We start from the raw sequence: 19158 nt of genomic DNA, 5'->3' as shown, positions 1-19158 counted from the left end.
GTTTTTAATTAATATATATATATTTGGTCTTCACCCCTGTTTCCTGGATTACCACTCCTGAGATTCTTGGAATCTTTGAAGTGACAGTGACTTTTTATTTGCTAATGAGTTGACTGATGGCTGGCAGTACTGGGACTGGTCACTAGAAAGCCCAGGTAGAATTAGAGAGTTGGTCGTTCAGCTCTACCCCATCTTCCAGGAGGGCAGACGCCAGTGGCCAGAGAATCTAGTCAGTCATGCACAGACTAGATTCTCCACTTCCATGGAGGAAGTGGAGTGGGTCTCAGAAAGCATCTGGGTTGCAGATTATGTGGGGGCTCCTAGAGGGTCATCCGCCCAGGGAGGCTGCAGGGGTTCCTTTTCCCTGCACACTGCCTGTGCATTCTGTGTTTCTTCTACTCAGTCTTCTCCACCCCCACTCCTAATACTGGGGATCAAACCCAGGGCCACACACATGGTAAGCAATTGCTCTACCACTTAACTAGGTCTGCAGCCCTTTTTAAAATTTTTATTTTGGGGCTAGGATTGTGGCTCAGTGGTAAACTGCTTGCCTAGCATATGTGAGGCACTGGGTTCAATTTTCAGCACCATATATAAATAAATAAAGGTCTATCAACAACGAATGGAATGTTTTTAAAAAAAAGTTTTTTTGACATAGGGTCTCACTAAGTTGCTGAGACTGGCCTGGAACTTTCGATCTTCCTGCCTCTGCCTCTGGAGTGGCTGTAATTACAGGCATGCACCACCACAACCAGCAACAACTCCTCCTCCTCCTCCTCCTCCTCCTCCTCCTCTTCCTCTTCCTCCTCCTCTTCCTCCTCTTCCTCCTTCCTCACCCCAGGATTAAACCCAGGGTGCTTCACCAGTGAGCCACACCCCCAGCCTTTTTATTTTTTATGTTGAGACAGGGTCTCACTAAGTTGCTGAGGCTGGCCTGGAACTTGCAATCCTCCTGCCGCAGCCTCTGGAGTAGCTAGGATTACAGGGGTGCACCCCCATTCCCATACATAACTCCTATCTTTTATAATAAGCTAGTAAATGTAAATAAGTGTTTCCCTGGGTTTTTGAGTTCTTCTAGCCAATTAATTGAACCTAAAGAGAGGGTTGTGGGACTCTGTTTATAACAGTCAGTCAGAAGCAGGGTTAAAAACCACTTGGGCTTGAGCCTAGCATCCAAAGGTAGGGCAGACGTGGCCATTGGTCCTGCACCTGTGGGATTCGATGCTGTCCCCAGGTAGAAGTATCAGAGTGGAGTTGGATCCGAGGATACCTTGCTGGTGTTGGCTACAGAGATGATGGCCTACTTGCTGGTGTGCAGAAGGCCCCCCACCTTTGAATTTTATGTATTTTTGTAGGGCTAGGGTTCAGACCCTGGGCTTCACCATGCATTCTACCACTAAGCCGCATCTCCATTCCCACATCTTTTGGAGTCACAGAAGTTGTCCATATTGATTGTTGTAGTGTGAGAGCAGAGGAGAAACAATTGGTTTTATTCTCCACAGATAGGCTGTCAGAGATTTGGAGCTCAAATGTGGGTGAGGGTGTGGGTTAGCAGACACTCACCTTCTGCTGATGGACATGTGTTGCTGCCTTTGCCCTAGGAGAGCATTTTGGAACTTGCTTCTGAAACTAGCCATTTGCACGACCTGGCCACCAGTATCCCTCTACCTCCCAAGATGTAGACACAGCCCAGGGCAGGGGGCATGTTCTTGTGAAAGGCAGGAGAATAGGCGGAAGTTGGTTATTTAGGTCTGCTAGCAGGAGAGCTGAGAACATAAGGTTGGGGTGTTTGTCTGCCTTCAATAAGAGTGGTGGGGGGCTGAGGAAGCAGCATGTGGCAGGTGCCGACTCAAGTGGGCGCTGGGCTCTGGGCTCATTTTGTCCTCACACTACATGTACTTTACATGTATTGCACACAGTTTATTTCATACATAGCTCCTAACACATTTTTCTTGAAAGGCAAGAGAACCATATTCCCGTCCTCCCAGAGAGAGGCAGTATGCATTGTTGTGTAGTGGAGCTCCGCAGAGCCCCACACCCCAGAGAAAGATGAGGCAGATGTCTAAGCAGCTCTGGCAGTGACCAGCAGCTCAGCCCATTAGCACCTGGGGCTCACCTTGAGTGCATGCTGTTCCTTCCCATTGATTGGTTTTGGAATCCTTGTCAAAAGGTGATTGTGGCTATAAATGTCAGGGTTAATTTATGAACTTGGAGTTCTGTTCGATGGTCTACACGTGTGTGTCTCTTTGTGCCAATACCACAGTGTCCTGATGCTTAGCTTTGTTGTAAATTTTAAAGTCAGGATGTTTAAAGTGCGGTGGTATACACCTATAATCTCAGCTCCTTGATGTATGATTATGATTTCAGTATATATGTCTGCTTCTCTATCCATTCCTGGATATTTTATTCTTTTGGATAGTATTTAAAATGGATTGTTTGCTTGATTTCGTTTTCACGTTGTCTGTTGCTGTGATATAATTGCTATTAATTTTTATATATTGTTGTATTCTATATTCTTGCTAAATAAGTTTGTTAGTTCTAGGTTTTGGTCAGTTCCTTAGGATTTTCTGTTTCATATAAGATCATATCATCTGAAACTAGGAATTGTTTTACTTCTTCCTTTCCAGTGTGGATGCTTTTTGTTTCTTCTTGCCTAAGTGATGAAAAACTTCGTGAAGAAAGGCTTTGAGATGAGGAGCCAGCCCCAACCGTGACAGACTCCTGACCCCAGTTCATAGGGAGATCCATCTTTTACTCGTGTGGTGCGGAAGAGTTTGAGGGGATTCTGCATGTGTTATCCTAGTGATGTCTGATAATTCTGTGAGAATTAGGTAGTGTCTGCTTTTCCATGAAAAAGTGAGGCTCAGAGGATAAGCGCTGTGCCAGACAGAAGTGACGGTAGGCCACCTTCCCACCCAGGCCTGTTCACAGCCAGCTGCCCTGTCTGGCTGGCTCCCCAATGTGGACCAAATCCTGCCCTGGCACCACTCAACCCACCTGGGGCTTATCTGCAATCATGTCATCTTCTCAAGAAACCCCAATCCCAAGCCACGGGAGGTGGTGCACACCCGTAAACCCAGCAACTCAGAAGGCTGTGGCAGGAGGATTGCTAGTTCCAGGCCAGACTCAGCAACTTAGCGAAGCTCTATCTCAAAGTGAAAAGGGCCTGGGATGTAAGCTCAGTGGGAGAGCTTGCCTGGGTTCAATCCCCAGTACCAAAGTAAACCCCAGGTCCCGTCCATAGCCACCTGCTGGCGGGTGTCGCTGACATCTTCCTCTTCCTCTGCTGGAATTGGAAAATTGGAATTAAGCCATCAGCCCAACTTGGGAACTCCCAGGATGCTCCAAAGCAGAGGTGGGGGCTTCCTCTTTTGAAGAGACACCCTGTGTGTCTGGTACAGTGCTCACACTCAGTTGTTGACCTTGGAGGGCCCCTCCTCTCCACCCACCCTCCCCATCCCCTCAAAGCTCTCTGAGGACAGGTTCAGTTTCCTTCCTCCCTGTGTCCCCTGACACAGTAGGCACAGAGGTGTATACATTGCTGCCCCCATAGTAGGCATTGAAATGAGGGCGGTGGTTGTGGCCAACCTCTGCAGAGTCCTGACCTGACAAGGGCCTGCTTGTGGGCTGCACGGGGCCCAGTGGTGCCCTGGAGCACTGTCCTGCTCACAGGGCTTTTTGGGTGGGCATGCACCCGAGGACCCTGTGCTTAGCAGTGTGGAGCACAGCACTCCCCAGAAATGTGTGAGGCCAAGGTCAAGTGGGGGCTCCTGGTGTTTCGTCGAGGCCATTGCCCTCCAACTAGTGTTCAGTCATTCCTTGGCTGGTGGAGGAAATAAATACCCTTTGGCCCATCCTGTTCAAAGACAGGTTAGCAGTGAATCTGGTATCTTAAAACACACGTCAGCGTGTCTCCGGCAGCTCTGTTGCTGTGTGCTTACCCAAATGAGCAGACCTGTGTTCAGGAAGGCTTACCTCAGGATGGTCCTCCCCAGACCACACCAGGAACAGCCAGCTTGGCCTGTCCATCATGGTGAGCCGTACCTCAGCAGTTGGAACACCTCTCCTCACTCGGCCTCCCCTGCTTCTCACCCTCTCCACCCTGCCCCTAGTAGCTCACCTTGGCTCAGGGAGCTGGAGCCTGAACCATGGCTCTTAAAGTCGGCGTTCTGAGGAACACAGTCAGGATGTTGTCCGGCTCCAAAAGTGGCGCTGGTGCCGAGTGAGGAAGGGCTCCCTTGATATGGTGTGGACTCGGTCTTTTATTTGTTTTTGTCTCCTTAGCTTTGAATATATTGCCACTGGAGACTCAGTTTGTGTTTTGGGGGAGAAATGTAGCTAGGCAGTTGTTAGCTTCTCAATTACAAAAGCTGTTAATTCACGTGGTGTGTCATCTTGTATAACCAGTATTTTCTCATGTAGGAAAATCTCTTCACACTATTTGCATGTGAAAAATAACATTGAAATATGTAGCAAAACCCAGAAGACAACCATCATGAGTGCAATGTAATTTCAACAAAAAGCAATTTATAAGCCAGGTGCAGGTCACACACCTGTAATCCCCACTATTCAGAAGACTGAGCCAAGAGAATCACAAGTCCAGGCCAGCCTGGGCAATTTTTATTTTTTAAATAAATATTTTTTACCTGTCAATGGACCTTTATTTTATTTATTTATATGCAGTGCTGAGAATCGAACCCAGTGTCACACATGCTAGACCGGTGCTATACCACTGAGCCAAACCCCAGCCCCAAGCCTGGGCAATTTATCAATACGCTGTCAGAGGCCAGGGCTGGGAAGCTAAAGTATCTGAGGGGCAGGTAGTGGGAAGCAGGTTGGGTCCGGCCAACCCTTTCATTGGATGCAGTTAGCCCTGGATCCTTTCTTCACTTAGTTAGGAAAGATTAGCAGGCATCCAAATGGATGGGATTCTGGTTGCAAGCAGAGTCACTGACCCTTTGAGGTCATCTCGAAAACTTCTTTTGTTTTCACAAGTCCCCAAATCTCACACAGGTGCCCTCACTTTTCCATAGCCACATTGTATTTTATTAAAGCTAACCTAGGTGTGGCCTCACCACCACATCATGAATCTGTCAGGTGTTGTGCTGTTGGCAGTGGTTTGATCCCTCCCCAGCCATAAAACATTCATTCTCTGAGCCTCAGAAAGAGGCAGCAAGAAGCAGTGCAAGAACAGAGCTCAGAGGAGAGGGAGGAGCTGGCTCTGCTCCCTTTCGAATCCCTGTGTCTGCCCTGCTGGTCTGAGGTGTACAGTGGCCCCTCTGAGTCTCTCCCTGAAGAGGAGGTTTGGGCCTGGGGTGGACGCCCAGGATCTTGTGAGTAAAATTTGTCACATGTGTGGTACTGTGGCACACATCTGTAATCCCAGTGCCTGTAGGCTGAGCAGGAGGATCACAAGTTTGAAGCCAGTGTCAGCAGCTTAGTAAGACCCTGTCTCAAAAGTCAGTACTAGGGATAGTATTGCTTAGTAGTAAAGCACTCCTGGGTCAATACTAGGGATAGTATTGCTTAGTAGTAAAGCACTCCTGGGTGCACTCTCCAGTACCAAAACAAACAAAAAAGAATTTGGTGTTTGGTGTACACACACACACACACACACACACTGGGGATTGAGCCCCGGGGTGCTCTACCACTGAGCTGCATTCCCTGTCCTTTTTATTTTGAGACAGGGTTTCCTTAATTTGCTGAGGTCCTTGCTAAATAGCTGAGGCTGACCTTGAACTTGGAATCCTCCTGCCTCAGCCTCCCAAGCCACTGGGATTACAGGTATGCACCACCTCACCTGCCAGGGAACCGATTCATTTTGAAAGACACTTCATTGGTCAACAGCTACATTACCCTGTTATGGAAAAGGATGGAGGAGGATTGGGCTGGGAGAGTGAATCTCAGTGCAGAGGCTCCATCAGGCATCTGGGTCTGGATCTCCCCCTGGGGCCTGCATGCCTAGTCCACATGTGATCACCAGTCCCCTTGTGGCCTCCCTTCCTTACTGAGGCATGTGGGTGAGTAGGGCTGGCTGGGCCCAGAGGCTGGAAGGACACATATGCCCATGAGCTAGAGCTGCCCAACAGAAGCCGGTAAACAAATGTTGCAAGAATCTAGGCAGAAACTTCCCTCAGAAAGTTTGTGAAGCACAGATCTATCTCAACACTTTTATCTACACTCATTGTATAATATCCAGAAAATTAGAAAAAACAGCCTTTATACCACCATCTGGAAACATTTAAAATGTGCTTTAGATAAATGTATCAGCAAATATTCAGAATGATTAGTTTATTCATATTTATTCTTTTTTTGGGGGGTGGGTACCAGGGATTAAACTCGGGCGCCACTGAGCCACATCCCCAGCCCTATTTTGTATTTTATTTAGACAGAGTCTTACTGAGTTGCTTAGCACTTCACTTTTGCCGAGTCTGGCTTTGAACTTGCGATCCTCCTGCCTCAGCCTCCCATACTGCTGCCATCACACCCAGCTAAGCTCATATTCATTAATGCATAGTATAATTGTCATTTAAGCTAATGTTTCCTTAGGAACTTTATGCAGCTGCTTTGTGATAATTTTTGTTTACTTGACCTCACAGTTTCAGTGGACAGAGACTTTGTGCCTCATTTTTAGTAGTGCTTACTTTACCAGTGCATGGACTTGCAGGTGGGAGGCAGTCATCCTTGCAGAGAAACTTTGAGCCAGGTGCAGTAGGAGAGCCTGCCCAGAGGCACAGGAGACCCCATCCAGCCAGCCCTGTTGCTAGACATCTTAGTATCTACCTGACCCTTGGCCTCATGTGCAAAGGGCCCCCTGCCATGTACACCTCTCAGCCTTGGTGTGAAAATGCCTTGCAACCTGGGGGCAGAGCACAGCAAGCACACCCAGCAGTTAAGCGGGCTGAAGCAGGTGTGCAAGTTCAAGGCCAGCATCTTCAACTTAGACCCTGTCCCCAAATATAAAAAAAAATAGAAAGGTCTGGGGATGGAGCTGTAGTAAAGCACCCTAGAGTTCAATACTTAGTACCACAAAAAAGAAAAGAAAAAGAAAATGCCCTGCAGAGGGGCCCACCCAGTGCTCAGCAATGCAGAGTGCTTAGGGTGATTCAGGACTTGGTAAAGCCACAGTTGGGGGCAGAAGCAGAGCTTGAAGGGCTAGTGGGCACGAGGTGGGGCTTCACTTTATAAGGAGTGTTGCTGGATTTCTGGAAGCACATCAGTCATGGCCAGCACTGCGTGGAGATGCGTCATACTGTTCTGGCCTGGGCTTGACTGCAGTGTCATCATGGTGTGACAGAGACACCTGGAATCATGCTGTAAAGTTAACCAGGATGTAAAATTGACTGACAGTGGCTACTGCTTTGACCTAAATATTGGAAAGATGCATCAGTGGATGTGTAACCGATGTGATTCTGCGATCTATATACGCGGTAAAAATGGGAGTTCATAACCCACTTGAATCAAAGTGTGAAATATGATATGTTAAGAACTATGTAATGTTTTGAACAACCAACAATAAAAAAAAAAAAAAGATGCATAGGATTTTAAAGTACCTTGAAAATATAGTTTCCCCGGTATACCCCTAGGGAGTATTTTTGGTGGTAGTACTGGTGGTATTCAGATAGAAATACCATCACAGAAAGAAGCCATTTAGTCGCGTCCCATTCGCAGCCTGTAGGGACAGGCAGAAGGGATCGCAGGGGTCTCTCAGGCACTTTTGCTTTTCCAGAGCTGTTTGTCCCTTCCCTGCCTGGGGTGACAGGGTGGCGCTCTCCTGACCTATTGTCTTTTCCTGGCAGAATCTCTCTTTCCTAAAATGGAGTCGAGTAAAAAGATGGACTCCGTGGGCGCACTGCAGACCAACCCCCCACTGAAGCTGCAGCCCGACCGCAGTGGGTCTGTGCTGGTCCCCGAGCAAGGAGGCTATAAGGAGAAGTTTGTGAAGGCCGTGGAGGACAAGTACAAGTGTGAGAAGTGCCGCCTGGTGCTGTGCAACCCCAGGCAGACCGAGTGTGGGCACCGGTTCTGCGAAAGCTGCATGGCCACCCTGCTGAGGTGGGTCCCCAAGTACCACGCCTTGCCAGCAGCCTACTGTGCCTGTCCCTGCTCTTCCACCTCTCCTTCCTTCCATTTCATTTCTCTCGAAAGTAAAAGTCAACCTTGACGGCTTCAAGCCCAGAGGCAGTGAATGAGAGTCTCTGCCCAGCTTGTGAGTCCTTTGGGGAAAGTCCGTGGGATCCCATGCCTGAGTCTCTGAGGTCACCCTGTACCTGCCCCACCTGCCCTGCATCCTCCCCAGTTCCATCCTGTGAAGCCTCCCTTGGTGATGTTGGCCACTCTGTCCACAAAACCATGGTGTCCTTACCTCTGTGGCAGTTGTGTTTGAGGCACTCAGTGTTCTGTGGGCGGACGGGCACCAGCAAGTGTGTGTACAGGTGCTCTACTGCGCATGCTGGAGGGAGGTAGAGTCAGCATACGGTACAGGCAGAGCCTTGCCCAGCTGTGCTTGCTCCCAGCCCCAGGGAGCCCAGCAGCCAGACTGTCCCCCCCGCCACCAGCTGTCACCCGTCCTATCTTACTACTGTGGTCTTGCCCACCTAACCTAGGTAGCCAGCTTGGCTTTGCCCAACCTGGGGGCAAGGCGAAAGCAATGGCACCACAGGCTCAGCACTGATGTCCCCCAGCCGGGGGCCCAGGGCCTAACTGCACCTCAGGCCCAGGAGAGGCCTGTGGCAAATAGGGAGGGCAGCTCCCCTCCAGCTGGCACTGGCCTTTCAACATGCAGCAGAGAAGGTTCACTGTGGAGCAAGAACTGGTTGGTGTCGGGGCAGGAGCACCCAGCCTCCCGCAGCAGCACGTTTGCCTTCCCGTAGGACATGGCGCTTTCATGTGCTTCAAGAGGGGCTTTCCAAGGGAATTGAACTAAGCTGTTGTACTTAATAGCTTTCTTTTGAAAAATTACCATTTAAAAAAGAATTCCGCCCTTCTCTCCAGAGGCTTCATGTTTAAACCAGATTGCCTGTGGCATCCTGATGCTCTGCCTATTGCCCAAGCTGGCGCCTGACCAGAAAGGGGGTGGGTCCTCGTGTCCAGGGAGCCCAGTGAGAAAGGGACTCTGCTCTAACGTCACTATTGTGTTTCCTCCAGTTCCTCGAGTCCAAAATGTACAGCGTGTCAAGAAAGCATCGTTAAAGACAAGGTATTCTTGGGCTGTGAATGAACTGTTTTGTCAGGAGTTTTAAGCTGGGTACCTCTCCACATAGTCTGCATTTGGTACTCTGGAGGCTCTGGAGCTCAGTTGCATCCCGGGTTGAACAGGTGGTGCAGCGGGCTTTGAGGCCCAGCACCATGTAAGCACCTGGGCAGAGGAGGGGGATCAGATCCCTGGGTGTCCCCTGTGAGGCACTTTGACCTCTGAGCCCATCTTGCTGTAACAACAAAGTGTCACCTGCTAAGACCCCAGAGGTTTATGAGGAGTCAGGGAGTTGGTGTGAGTGAGGTGCTGTCGAGGGCTGTCTGTGGTCTGCCCCTGCAGTCATCAGTTGATGCTCAGCCCTTAGGCTAGATGGTACCTTCAGATGTGCGCTAGTGTGAGGGGTTCCTTTGAATTTGTTCTCTGTCCTCTTCCCAGGCAGTGTCCATGCCAGCCAAGCCCATGGATGTCCCTGCCCACTTAGGGTGCAAGGGGCCACCCACTGACTCACCCACCGGCTTCCCGCTGGGGCCTAAGGCAGTCATCCACGCCCTGCTAAGCCCTGCCAAGCCCTGCTGGGCACACTTGTGGTTTAAAAGGACTCATTCTTAAAGCACTTAAAGATCAATAAAAATGTATGTGGTTCCAATATTTTGATTAATGAACCTAACAAGTTTTTAATGTAAGTCATTAAATTGTACAGTAAGATTCCTGCTCGGGGTTTTGCTGTCTTAAGCACTTGCAGAAGTTGAACTTGTCAGTCAGGGCAGTCTAGGTAAATGTAAAGTGTGAGGCTACTGGCAGCAGATGCCCCTGGTCTGCTGGGGACAGGGCACTCATTGGAACCTGCTCTGGAAGGCTTGGAAAGGAAACTGGCCCACCACCCCCCCATGCCTTTTCTTAGCATTCCCCTGCTAAAGACTTAGGTCAGTGATCACAAGAACGGCAGTTACTCGACCTGCTAACCGTGAAGGTGCTCACACACCCCTGACAAGCATGACTGAGGGGGTTGGAATCACAGGTTAAGGGGGGTATTGGTCTCTTTTGTTATTCAGAATGATGATCTTTATTTTTCAGTGACATTGATAGCTAAGGAAAGATTACTAGTTTTGCTGAAGAATCGTTAATAAGACAGAGTAAAGCCCAAGTCCTCATGGTCAGAGCAGAGCCAGTGGGGCCCCAGGGGACCTGGAACACCCAGCAGTCCCCAAGTGGTATGGGCCTTCAGGCTTCTTACTTGGAAAAGGGACCTTGGAGTCAGTGATCTCAGACCTTTTCAGCGCTCAGACTCTGACTTGGCTGCTCTGGTTGTTTTCAATCAGTACTTTTTTGTTAATAGCTTAGACTCCAACAACTTAAGGAACTTAGTGGCATAGAAAAATAGCTGTTTTGATGACTTTTGTACCTTAATTCGTGACCTTTTTAAAAATCATGTTTATGAGGGATTAGATTGTCTCCAAATCAGTTTTTTCAAGCTGCTAAATCTGCTCTTGGCCTGGGGGGCTAGGAAAGGTCTGTTGAGTGCCTGTTTCCCTCCTTCAAGCCTGGGGTCGACAGAGGGGAGTTTCTCAGGATCTTTCTGAGGATGAGGCACTGTGGACTGTTAGAGGGAGAGCATTTGTTTTCTAGGGGAAAATAAAATTAAAGCCAGGCAGGTTTTTATTTTTAAAGAAATATTCCATTATTAATGGACCTTTGTGCTATGTATTTAAAAGCTTCATTTTGGGATAAATATGAATTATAAGCAGCATAAACTCAGGAAAAGAAACCAAAATAAATGTTTTACAAATCATTCTAAAATATGGTCCCATGCAGTAATTGGCCTGGTTTCCTAGCAAGCAACCTATGCGCTAGCCTGTGGGGGGGGGGGGGGTCCTTTGTTAGGAGATGCACCCCACAGAGCGCGGCCTGCGCTTGGGCCTGCCCAGCCCTCCACAACTAAAGTTATGTCAAAAGTTCTCAACTGTCTGAAAATAAAAGATGAAAGGGAGAATGGTGGGTGCTTCAGAGTGACCTTGAACAGTTCAATGTAATTCCTTTTCTTTGGGCTCATCTATTAGAAGATAGTTGTCATGGGCGTGTGACTTGAACCCTGTTTCTTGCTGGTACAGCTCTTTTATTCCACTTGTAGAAATTAAGAGCGTCCTTTGTACTTTCTGAGGTCTACTGTCAGAGTTGCTCTCATGAGGTTTTTTTAAAAATATTTTTTAGTGTGACGGATCTTTATTTTACTCATTTATTTATATGCGGTGCTGAGAATTGAACCCAGTGCCTCACACATGTGAGACAAGCGCTCTACCACTGAGCCACAACCCCAGCCCCTCTCATGAGTTTTTAAGAGTGGTTTGCCTTGTCCAAAACAGTAGCATGTGGAGATTCAGAAATATTAATCCTCTAAAATAACCATCTTTCATTTTTAGGTGTTTAAAGATAATTGCTGCAAGAGAGAGATCCTCGCCCTTCAGATCTATTGTCGGAACGAGAGCAGAGGATGTGCAGAGCAGTTAACCCTGGGTCAGCTTCTGGTAGGTGCCTGTGGCACCAGACAATTTCCTGCTGAGGAATTCAGGTCCCTCTCTGCAATCCCAGTGACTCAAGAAGCTGAGGCAGGAGGATCCAATTTCAAAGCCAGCCTCAGGGACTTATTGAGACCCTAAGTAACTTAGCGAGACCCTGTCTCTAAATAAAATATAAAAAGGGCTGGGAATGTGGTTCAGTGGTAGAGCTCCCCTGGGTTCAGTTGCCAGTAGCAAAAAATAAATAAATAAAAGTTTTTAAATTGCTGTCTTGGGGAGGATAGAAGAAAGGTGGATGATGATCAGGAGTTATATGGGCGGACTGGAGCTGTGGTTCAGAGGTAGAGCACTTGCCTGGCATATGTGAGAAGATTTACTGACAACTAAAAAATACTTTTTTACAAAAGCATAATATATGCATAGATGAAAATGTCCCAATACTTTGTACCATAAACATGTATTAAAACACACAGTCTCTAGGAAAATGGTCTGACCTCTGGGGCATACAGTGTTATTTTTATGATACCATTGGTAGAGTTGTTGGCATGCCTACCTTAATTAGAATAGAGAGAAACCTGAAAGCCTGAGTTGGATTTTTTTTTTTTGGTGGTACCAGAAATTAAACCCATGGTGCTCTATCACTGAGCTGTGTCCCCTCCCTTTTTATTTTTTATTTTGAGACTGAGTCTTGCTAAAGATGGTAAGGCTGGCCTCAAACTTGGAATCCTCCTGCCCTAGCAGGAGGATTTAGGTTGGATTTTAATTTTGCAAGGCACATGAAACCTTTTTTCATAATGAAATTCCACATGGATTTTTTCCATGTTCTTTTTTTTTTTTTTAACTTTTTAAAAGTTGTAGGTGGACACAATACCTTTATTTTGTTTGTTTATTTTATGTAGTGTCGAGGATCCAGCCCAATGCCTCACACGTGCTAGGCAAGTGCTCTACCACTGAGCTACAACACCAGCCCTCCATGTTCTTTTTAAAATTAGTATCCTGTTTCATCCTGGGAGGATGTTTGAATTGAAATAAAGGAAAGTTCTTAGCTGGTACCCAACCATCTCTGTCTGGGAGGAAGTGTCAACTCTCTTCCACAGCATGTGGAGGAACCCTGAGCATAGTGAGTGCCTCAGTGACAGTTAGTGCCACCACTAACCCTGAAGAGCCGAAGGTGCTTTCTGTGAGTTTTCATTGCATAGAGGTTAGAATCTGCATTTCAGACTGATTTTTTTTTTCTTTTTTTGCCAGTTAAGAATTTTTGAGTGGTTTGTCCTACAGGTGCATCTAAAAAATGACTGCCAGTTTGAGGAACTTCCCTGTGTCCGTGCCGACTGTAAAGAAAAAGTCTTGAGAAAAGACCTGCGCGATCACGTTGAAAAGGCATGTAAATACCGTGAGGCCACGTGTAATCACTGCAAAAGCCAAGTCCCGATGGTCACACTGCAGGTGCGTGAAGACTGTAAAGAGTGTTACCCAGCTTAAAACTTGGGACAAAATGGTTCATTCACAGCCCAGCGTTGCTGGTTTCTCCCCGCTGTACGTTCAGACACACCCCCTTGCAGAATGCTTTCTAAATGATTCTGATGGCCTTAGAGAGCGAGGAGGACTAGATAGCACTTTTCATCTAACTTTATTTCAGAGTAAAGCTATATTTGTTTTGCCTATTTTGATTTATATATTTAACATTTTTATTGCCTTGATTGAATATCATTTGGGGTGTCAAAAATGTGAAGAATGATTGTTCAAAAACAATAGGATTTGTAACGTGTCTTAGAGAAAGGCCTCAAAATTGAGATGGGGTGCTCATCTTTTCACAGCTGCATGACATAACCATTCCTCACGGCAGGCTGGTTTGTCCTGCAGTGCTGAAGCTCAGCTGTCTGCTTTGGAGAGAGGAGAATTTAAAATGTTTTCCTGCTCTGGTTTTTTTGGCATGATTCTGTACTGTGTGCTGGAATCATGTCACTTCTGTATAAATTAAAGAGAAAGGAGAGCTGTTGAGTGGGGAGGATAGACTTTAAATCTGTCCATTCACTGAGCAAAGGCTTGCTGTGTGCCCACGGTTTGCCAGGGCCCTTCCAAGAGACAGTGCATCCTCAGGCAGCTCACCCTCTTGTTTGAAGAGATAATAATACACAACTGTGAAGGCAGTTTACCTGGTGTAAGGCCAGGGATGGCGAGGGCTGGCTTCCCAGGCAGTTGGGTGGTTTGTGTAGAGGGGCCTGCTTGGGAGCACTGGGGTCTGAATCTGAGATGGCACGTGGGTTTCAGGAACTGCATGGAACACCAGGATGAGGGAAAGGCACAGGGTTGCCTTGAGCTGGGGAGGCAGGTGTGCAGGCAGTAGGGGCACAGTGGTACTGCAGTATGTCTTGAAGGTGGGGCAATAGGATCAGCCAATGGCTTAGCTGAGTTTGGGGTAAGGATGAGGCCAGCCCTTGTGGCAGGATCAGCTAGTGGACTGGGGTGTCCCTTGACTGCAGTGCAATAGAGGTAATAGGCTCGGGGGCAGAGCAGTGGAGGGAAGTGATCCAGGCTGCAGATTTGTGATTGGTGCTCCTTGCGGCTGTGGCACTGTGAGTAGAGAGCAGGGCCAGAGTTCACAGAGGCCTGGGCACACCTTCCAGATTGTCAACGAGGGGTGGTCATCAGCAGAGGAGTAGACTTAAAGAAGGGTAGAGTGGCATCCCCAAGGCAGAGGAAGCCGTGGCCAGGGCATGAGGGCCCCCAGAGAGCTTGTTGTGTGAATATTCTGGAGCACTCAATAGCTATAACTTAGAGAAAGTTTTCTTGCCCTAGATTTTTCCCTATAAAATGAAATGTGTTCTGCTTTACCATCTGTGTGTAATTTACCTCCTGTCACCATCCTGGGCCTTGGCCTCTCTTGCACTGGGAATTCTTTTTCTCTTATGGGATACCATAGATTTCCCAGTTACTGAGAATGTTTAGGCAAGTTGGGAAATAGCAGTATTACTTGTAAGCGAGCAGTTCCTCCAAGAGTGACCTTCCAGTGAGTGAGACATACCTAATGAATAGTACCTCAGGCCTTACACTTGTTAATATATTGCTATTGAAGTTACACTTGGCTTCTTGCAAAAATCAATTATTTGGAACATAGAATCCAGCAATTAATTTTTGTTTGAGAAGGAATTGTAGAGCCTGTCAGTTAAACACCAAATATGTAACTGAGTGGGCATAGACAAGGCGAAGTCAGATGCTAAGATCTGGCATGGTATCCGGGCACAGTGGCCCATGCCTGTAATTCCAGTGGCTCCAGAGGCAGAGGCAGGAGGATCACACGATCAAAGCCAGCCTCAGCAACTTAGTGAGGCCCTAAGCAACTCAACGAGACCCTGTCTGTAAATATAAATACAGAAATAGATGGGGGTGGGGCTGGAGATGTGGCTCAGTGGTAAGTGCCCCTGGGCTCTATCCCCGATTCCATGGAGGGCCTGTCGGGCCCACACCCTGTGTTCCTCCCTTGGGTCATACGTGAGAATAATTGATAGTCTTTCTCCTTCTGGATGCGCTCTGGGAGGGAGACGGCCAAGGACACTCTTTGGTTCCCCTAGTGAGGGTAGCACCATGACTATCACCGACAGGGAGGGAGGGCGTCAGTGAGCAGTGGCATGTACTTTGACCTGGCTCTTGAATTCATCAGCCACAGACAGGGTGCTCAGGCGTGGAGCGGTTGTTAGCATGAATTATGTGAAGAGGTGACAGAGGTCTTAGTACTCTCTTGTGATGGAAGGTCTGGGTGTGCTGTTTCAGCAGCATGGGTCCTAGAGTCCATCTCCAAGTCTGCCATGCTTCCCCCGAGCCTGTAAAGGTTCTGAGGAGCCCATGTGTTCAAGGTCACTGCGGGTGCCCGCCCTTCCTGCACCTGGGCAATACTGTGCACAGGAACTTTTTCACACGCCTAGGAAGGTGCTGGGACTTGCCCTGGGCCTCCTCTCCCTTCAGTGGCCTGACTGGATTCCTAGATCCTTTGGTCTTTCCACTCTAACACTCTTAATCTCGTCCTCTAACACATTTAATCTCATCCTCTCAGGCTTTAAGTCTATTTTTAAAAAGAGCAGCCATCTAATGTATGCAGACAGAAAGCCTGGCCATCCTATTTCCTGTTTTTGTTTGTTTTGAAGTAATCCTGGAGACTGAACCCAGGGCCACTCTGTCACTGAGAAGTAACCCCAGCCCTTGATTTTATTTTATGATAGGGTCTTGCTAAATTGCCTTAAATTTATAGTCCTCTTGCCTCGGCCTCCTGAGTCACTAAGATTACAGGCACGTGCCACCACACCTGGCTCTGTTTCCTTTTTGTGGTGTGTAACATATATCAAATGTTGGCCCAGTATGCATCAGTGAAGCATTGAAGCTCTGGATCATTGCAGTGTTCTGAGGATTTCTGTTCTATGTTTAAACTGTGGGACAGGGTATCAGCTATTTCCAAGTTTGTTTTTTTTTTATTATTTATTTTTAGTTGTAGTTGGATACAGTACCTTTATTTTTATTTGTTTTTATTTTTATGTGGTGCTGAGGATCGAACCCAGTGCCTTGAACATGCTAGGCGAGCGCACTGCTACTGAGCCACAACCTCAGCCCCCTATTTCCAAGTTTTATTTGCCTTTTTATGTGTGTGTGTGGTACTGGGGATCGAACCCAGGGCTTTGTGCATGCGAGGCAGGCATTGTACCAACTAAGCTATATCCTCAGCCCTTTATTTGCCATATTTAATCAGCACGATTTAAAGTGTCAGAAAAATTGTTTTCTCTTATTCTAGAAATTATTATGTGTCTTTAAACAGCTCAATTAATTTGTGGAAAGGATTGTAAAGACCTTGTGTGGAAAAATAAATATATTCTGGTGGCAGTTTGTGCAAGGCCACTTTGGAAAGCAGCTGGCAGTGTTTTATCAGGTTGAACATTCATGCTAAGTCAGCTGGCAGTGCCCTTCCTGGGTACACAGACAGGATTGTTGCATACGCACACCAGGAATTGTGGCCAGCTGTGACCAGAGCAGCAGAATCCGGTAGCAGCCTGAGCCCCTGCTAGAGGATGAGAGCACTTCAGTGTGGGATCCCTGCAGTGTGTGACAAGGCAGTGAAAACGTGTCACAACTTCATCATAGAGCCGTGCAGCATGCGACGAGACAGTGGACATAAGGGACCTGCAAACTCTGTGCAGTTTGTGGGTCAGTCACAGAAGCAGGACACAGCCCGCCACATGGGACTCCTGTCCAGAGTTCCATTTTAATAAGATTCAAAAACAGTCAAAATCAAGCAGTGTTTTGTAATAAAACTTGTTTGTGTAACAAAACTTTGCTAGGAAATAGGATAGAAAATGCAGGCTTGTGGCCTAGGGTCTCTCCTCGAGGAAATTGAGGCTGAGGTGGGGAGGAGGAACAGGGAGGTGGAAGGTGGACATATTTTACCTAGGTGGTGGCCTCATGGGTGTCCTGTCACATCTGTTTGTGTCCATCTCAAAGTTGCATTTTCTTTTATAAACAAGACTGATTCATTAATATGCAAAGAGTACTCAAAATTAAAAAAGATTGACAGGTCTTTTTACTTTGCAGTACTTGGCAAATGTAGCAAAGCACTACAGAGTTGGGATCTTGAAACAGCAGTGATTTACTCTCGCAGTTCTGCATCTGGAAGTTGGCAGATAGCCTTGCGTAGACTTTAAAAAGTATGCGAAGGTATTGCCCCTCCGGCCTCCAGCCCTGCTGTCCTTAGACTCTGTCCCAGCACCACCCTAAACTTCCCTCAGCACTGTCCTGTGTGATATGGGCACCATGGGCACCAGCAGGGTGAATCAGGTTATGAGCCCCCAGGTCCAGGGAGAGGGCCAAGTCTCTATGGAGCCTTCACCCTGTTTCAGAGCCAGCACTCAGCTCTGCAGGCCTGCACTGACTCGGCCCTCAGCACCCTGGGAAAGTGGGCTGATCACTCCCCATTTACTTATGAAGGATCGAGATCATATTGGTGAGACCATTGGAATACACAAAAAGCCTTTACCTCAAGGTCCCTGGGAACTTGGGATCCACCCAGCCAGCAGCGTGGGTGTCCTCAACCTGGTGCTGAGGTCCCCATGCAGTGCTCTCTCTGAGGAAAGTCAACTCAGGCTTTACCCTACTAAGGCCTACTAATGAGCTTGGGATGGCGTTGGACTTGCATTCTGCAGGCTTCAAGGCCCGGGATCAGGAGCAGAATAGCCTATACCTCATGGGTTTCCCCCTCTGCACTGCAGGCCCACCATGCATGCTCAGAGGGTCAAGAGCCTTAGAAACACACCAAATAAAGCTGAGTCTGGTGCTTGGCCCGGGCCTTCCTCAGAGGAGCAGAGCCTCCTAGGTCCAGGCACATACTTCCCTTGTGTGGGCCACTTCCTTGGCTCTGACACACTGAGGCTGGGACAGGTGCCCTCCCCATTCATGCACCTCAATAACAGCAGCACTTTGAGGCCAAAGGAGGCCTCCCACAGACCTGTGAGGACCACAGAGCCCAGGGCTGCTGCGGAAACTCTGCCTGGGCTCCTTGCTCAACAGTGTTGTTTAGAGGACACTTCCATCTCTGGCTCTGTTTTTGTTGTGCATTGGGTTTGGTATCCTCAGCAGAGTCCTGCCCTTCATGTGCCTAGGGCAGGTGCTCTGGCAGGCGTCCAGCAAGTATCCTGGCATCAGGTTTAACTAGCACCGTCATTCAGTCTCTGCAGAGCTGCAGTGTGCACCAGTCAGAGAAAGGCAAAGCTGGAATTGACCATCTCTCCCACACACTGAGGGAAATCTGTGTGATATTTCAGAACAGTAGCTTAGAACCCAGGATGTGAAGCCATGTCCACATGTCTGAGAAACATCATGTCCAGATCCCAAGCTGAGGCCTGGGGCGGGTGCTGAATAGGGTGCAAGAGCAGGCACCACTTGTGGAGCTGCATGAGCCTGGAGCAGTGTGACATGGGGACACTGCTACGGGAGCTGTCAGTAGGAAAACACCTGTGTAGTTGTTTTCCACAAGCTTCCTTTCCTTGTCAGAGTCTGCTCCGTGCCTGGGGACCTGAGACCTCACACCAGGGAGGTAACTTGCAGAGCTGAGGACTGAGCAGAACAAGTGCTTTGTGTCCACCTAGGAATCGAGGTGGGGCCTAAAGGAGGACTGGCTGTGTGTCTCAAGGCTGATGTGCTTTGTTCTACTCTGTAGAAACATGAAGACACTGAGTGTCCCTGCGTGGTGGTCTCCTGTCCTCACAAGTGCAGTGTCCAGACTCTTCTGAGGAGCGAGGTAAGGTACAGCTGTGCCGCCCAGTCTGGGGTTTGTTAGGTCTTTGCTCTTCAATGAACACGTGGCAGAAAAGCAAGGAAAGAAAAGCCCAGAAAGTAAATTCAGGGTTAACGTTTTGTTAAGAATTGAGAGAATGGGAAGCTTCATCTACAAGGAAGCAAAGGTGGCACTTT

General features: G+C 48.0%; 1 protein-coding gene across 5 annotated transcripts in view; it reads left to right on the top strand.

The window, feature by feature from the left end:
* The window catches only part of Traf3 (TNF receptor associated factor 3), a 114861-nt gene that overhangs the window by 73632 nt on the left and 22071 nt on the right, over positions 1–19158 (top strand). For all 5 annotated transcript variants that reach the window (XM_071607507.1, XM_071607508.1, XM_027946559.3 and 2 more), the window contains 5 exons: positions 7800–8055; positions 9148–9199; positions 11614–11718; positions 12988–13155; positions 18905–18985. In XM_071607507.1, coding sequence (XP_071463608.1) covers positions 7817–8055; positions 9148–9199; positions 11614–11718; positions 12988–13155; positions 18905–18985 — 645 coding nt within the window. In that variant the 5' untranslated portion in view covers positions 7800–7816. The remainder of the gene's footprint in view (positions 1–7799; positions 8056–9147; positions 9200–11613; positions 11719–12987; positions 13156–18904; positions 18986–19158) is intronic.

Source organism: Marmota flaviventris, chromosome 2, assembly GCF_047511675.1.
Source record: "Marmota flaviventris isolate mMarFla1 chromosome 2, mMarFla1.hap1, whole genome shotgun sequence".
NCBI lineage: Eukaryota > Metazoa > Chordata > Mammalia > Rodentia > Sciuridae > Marmota > Marmota flaviventris.
This window is presented reverse-complemented; position numbering and strand designations above follow the sequence as displayed.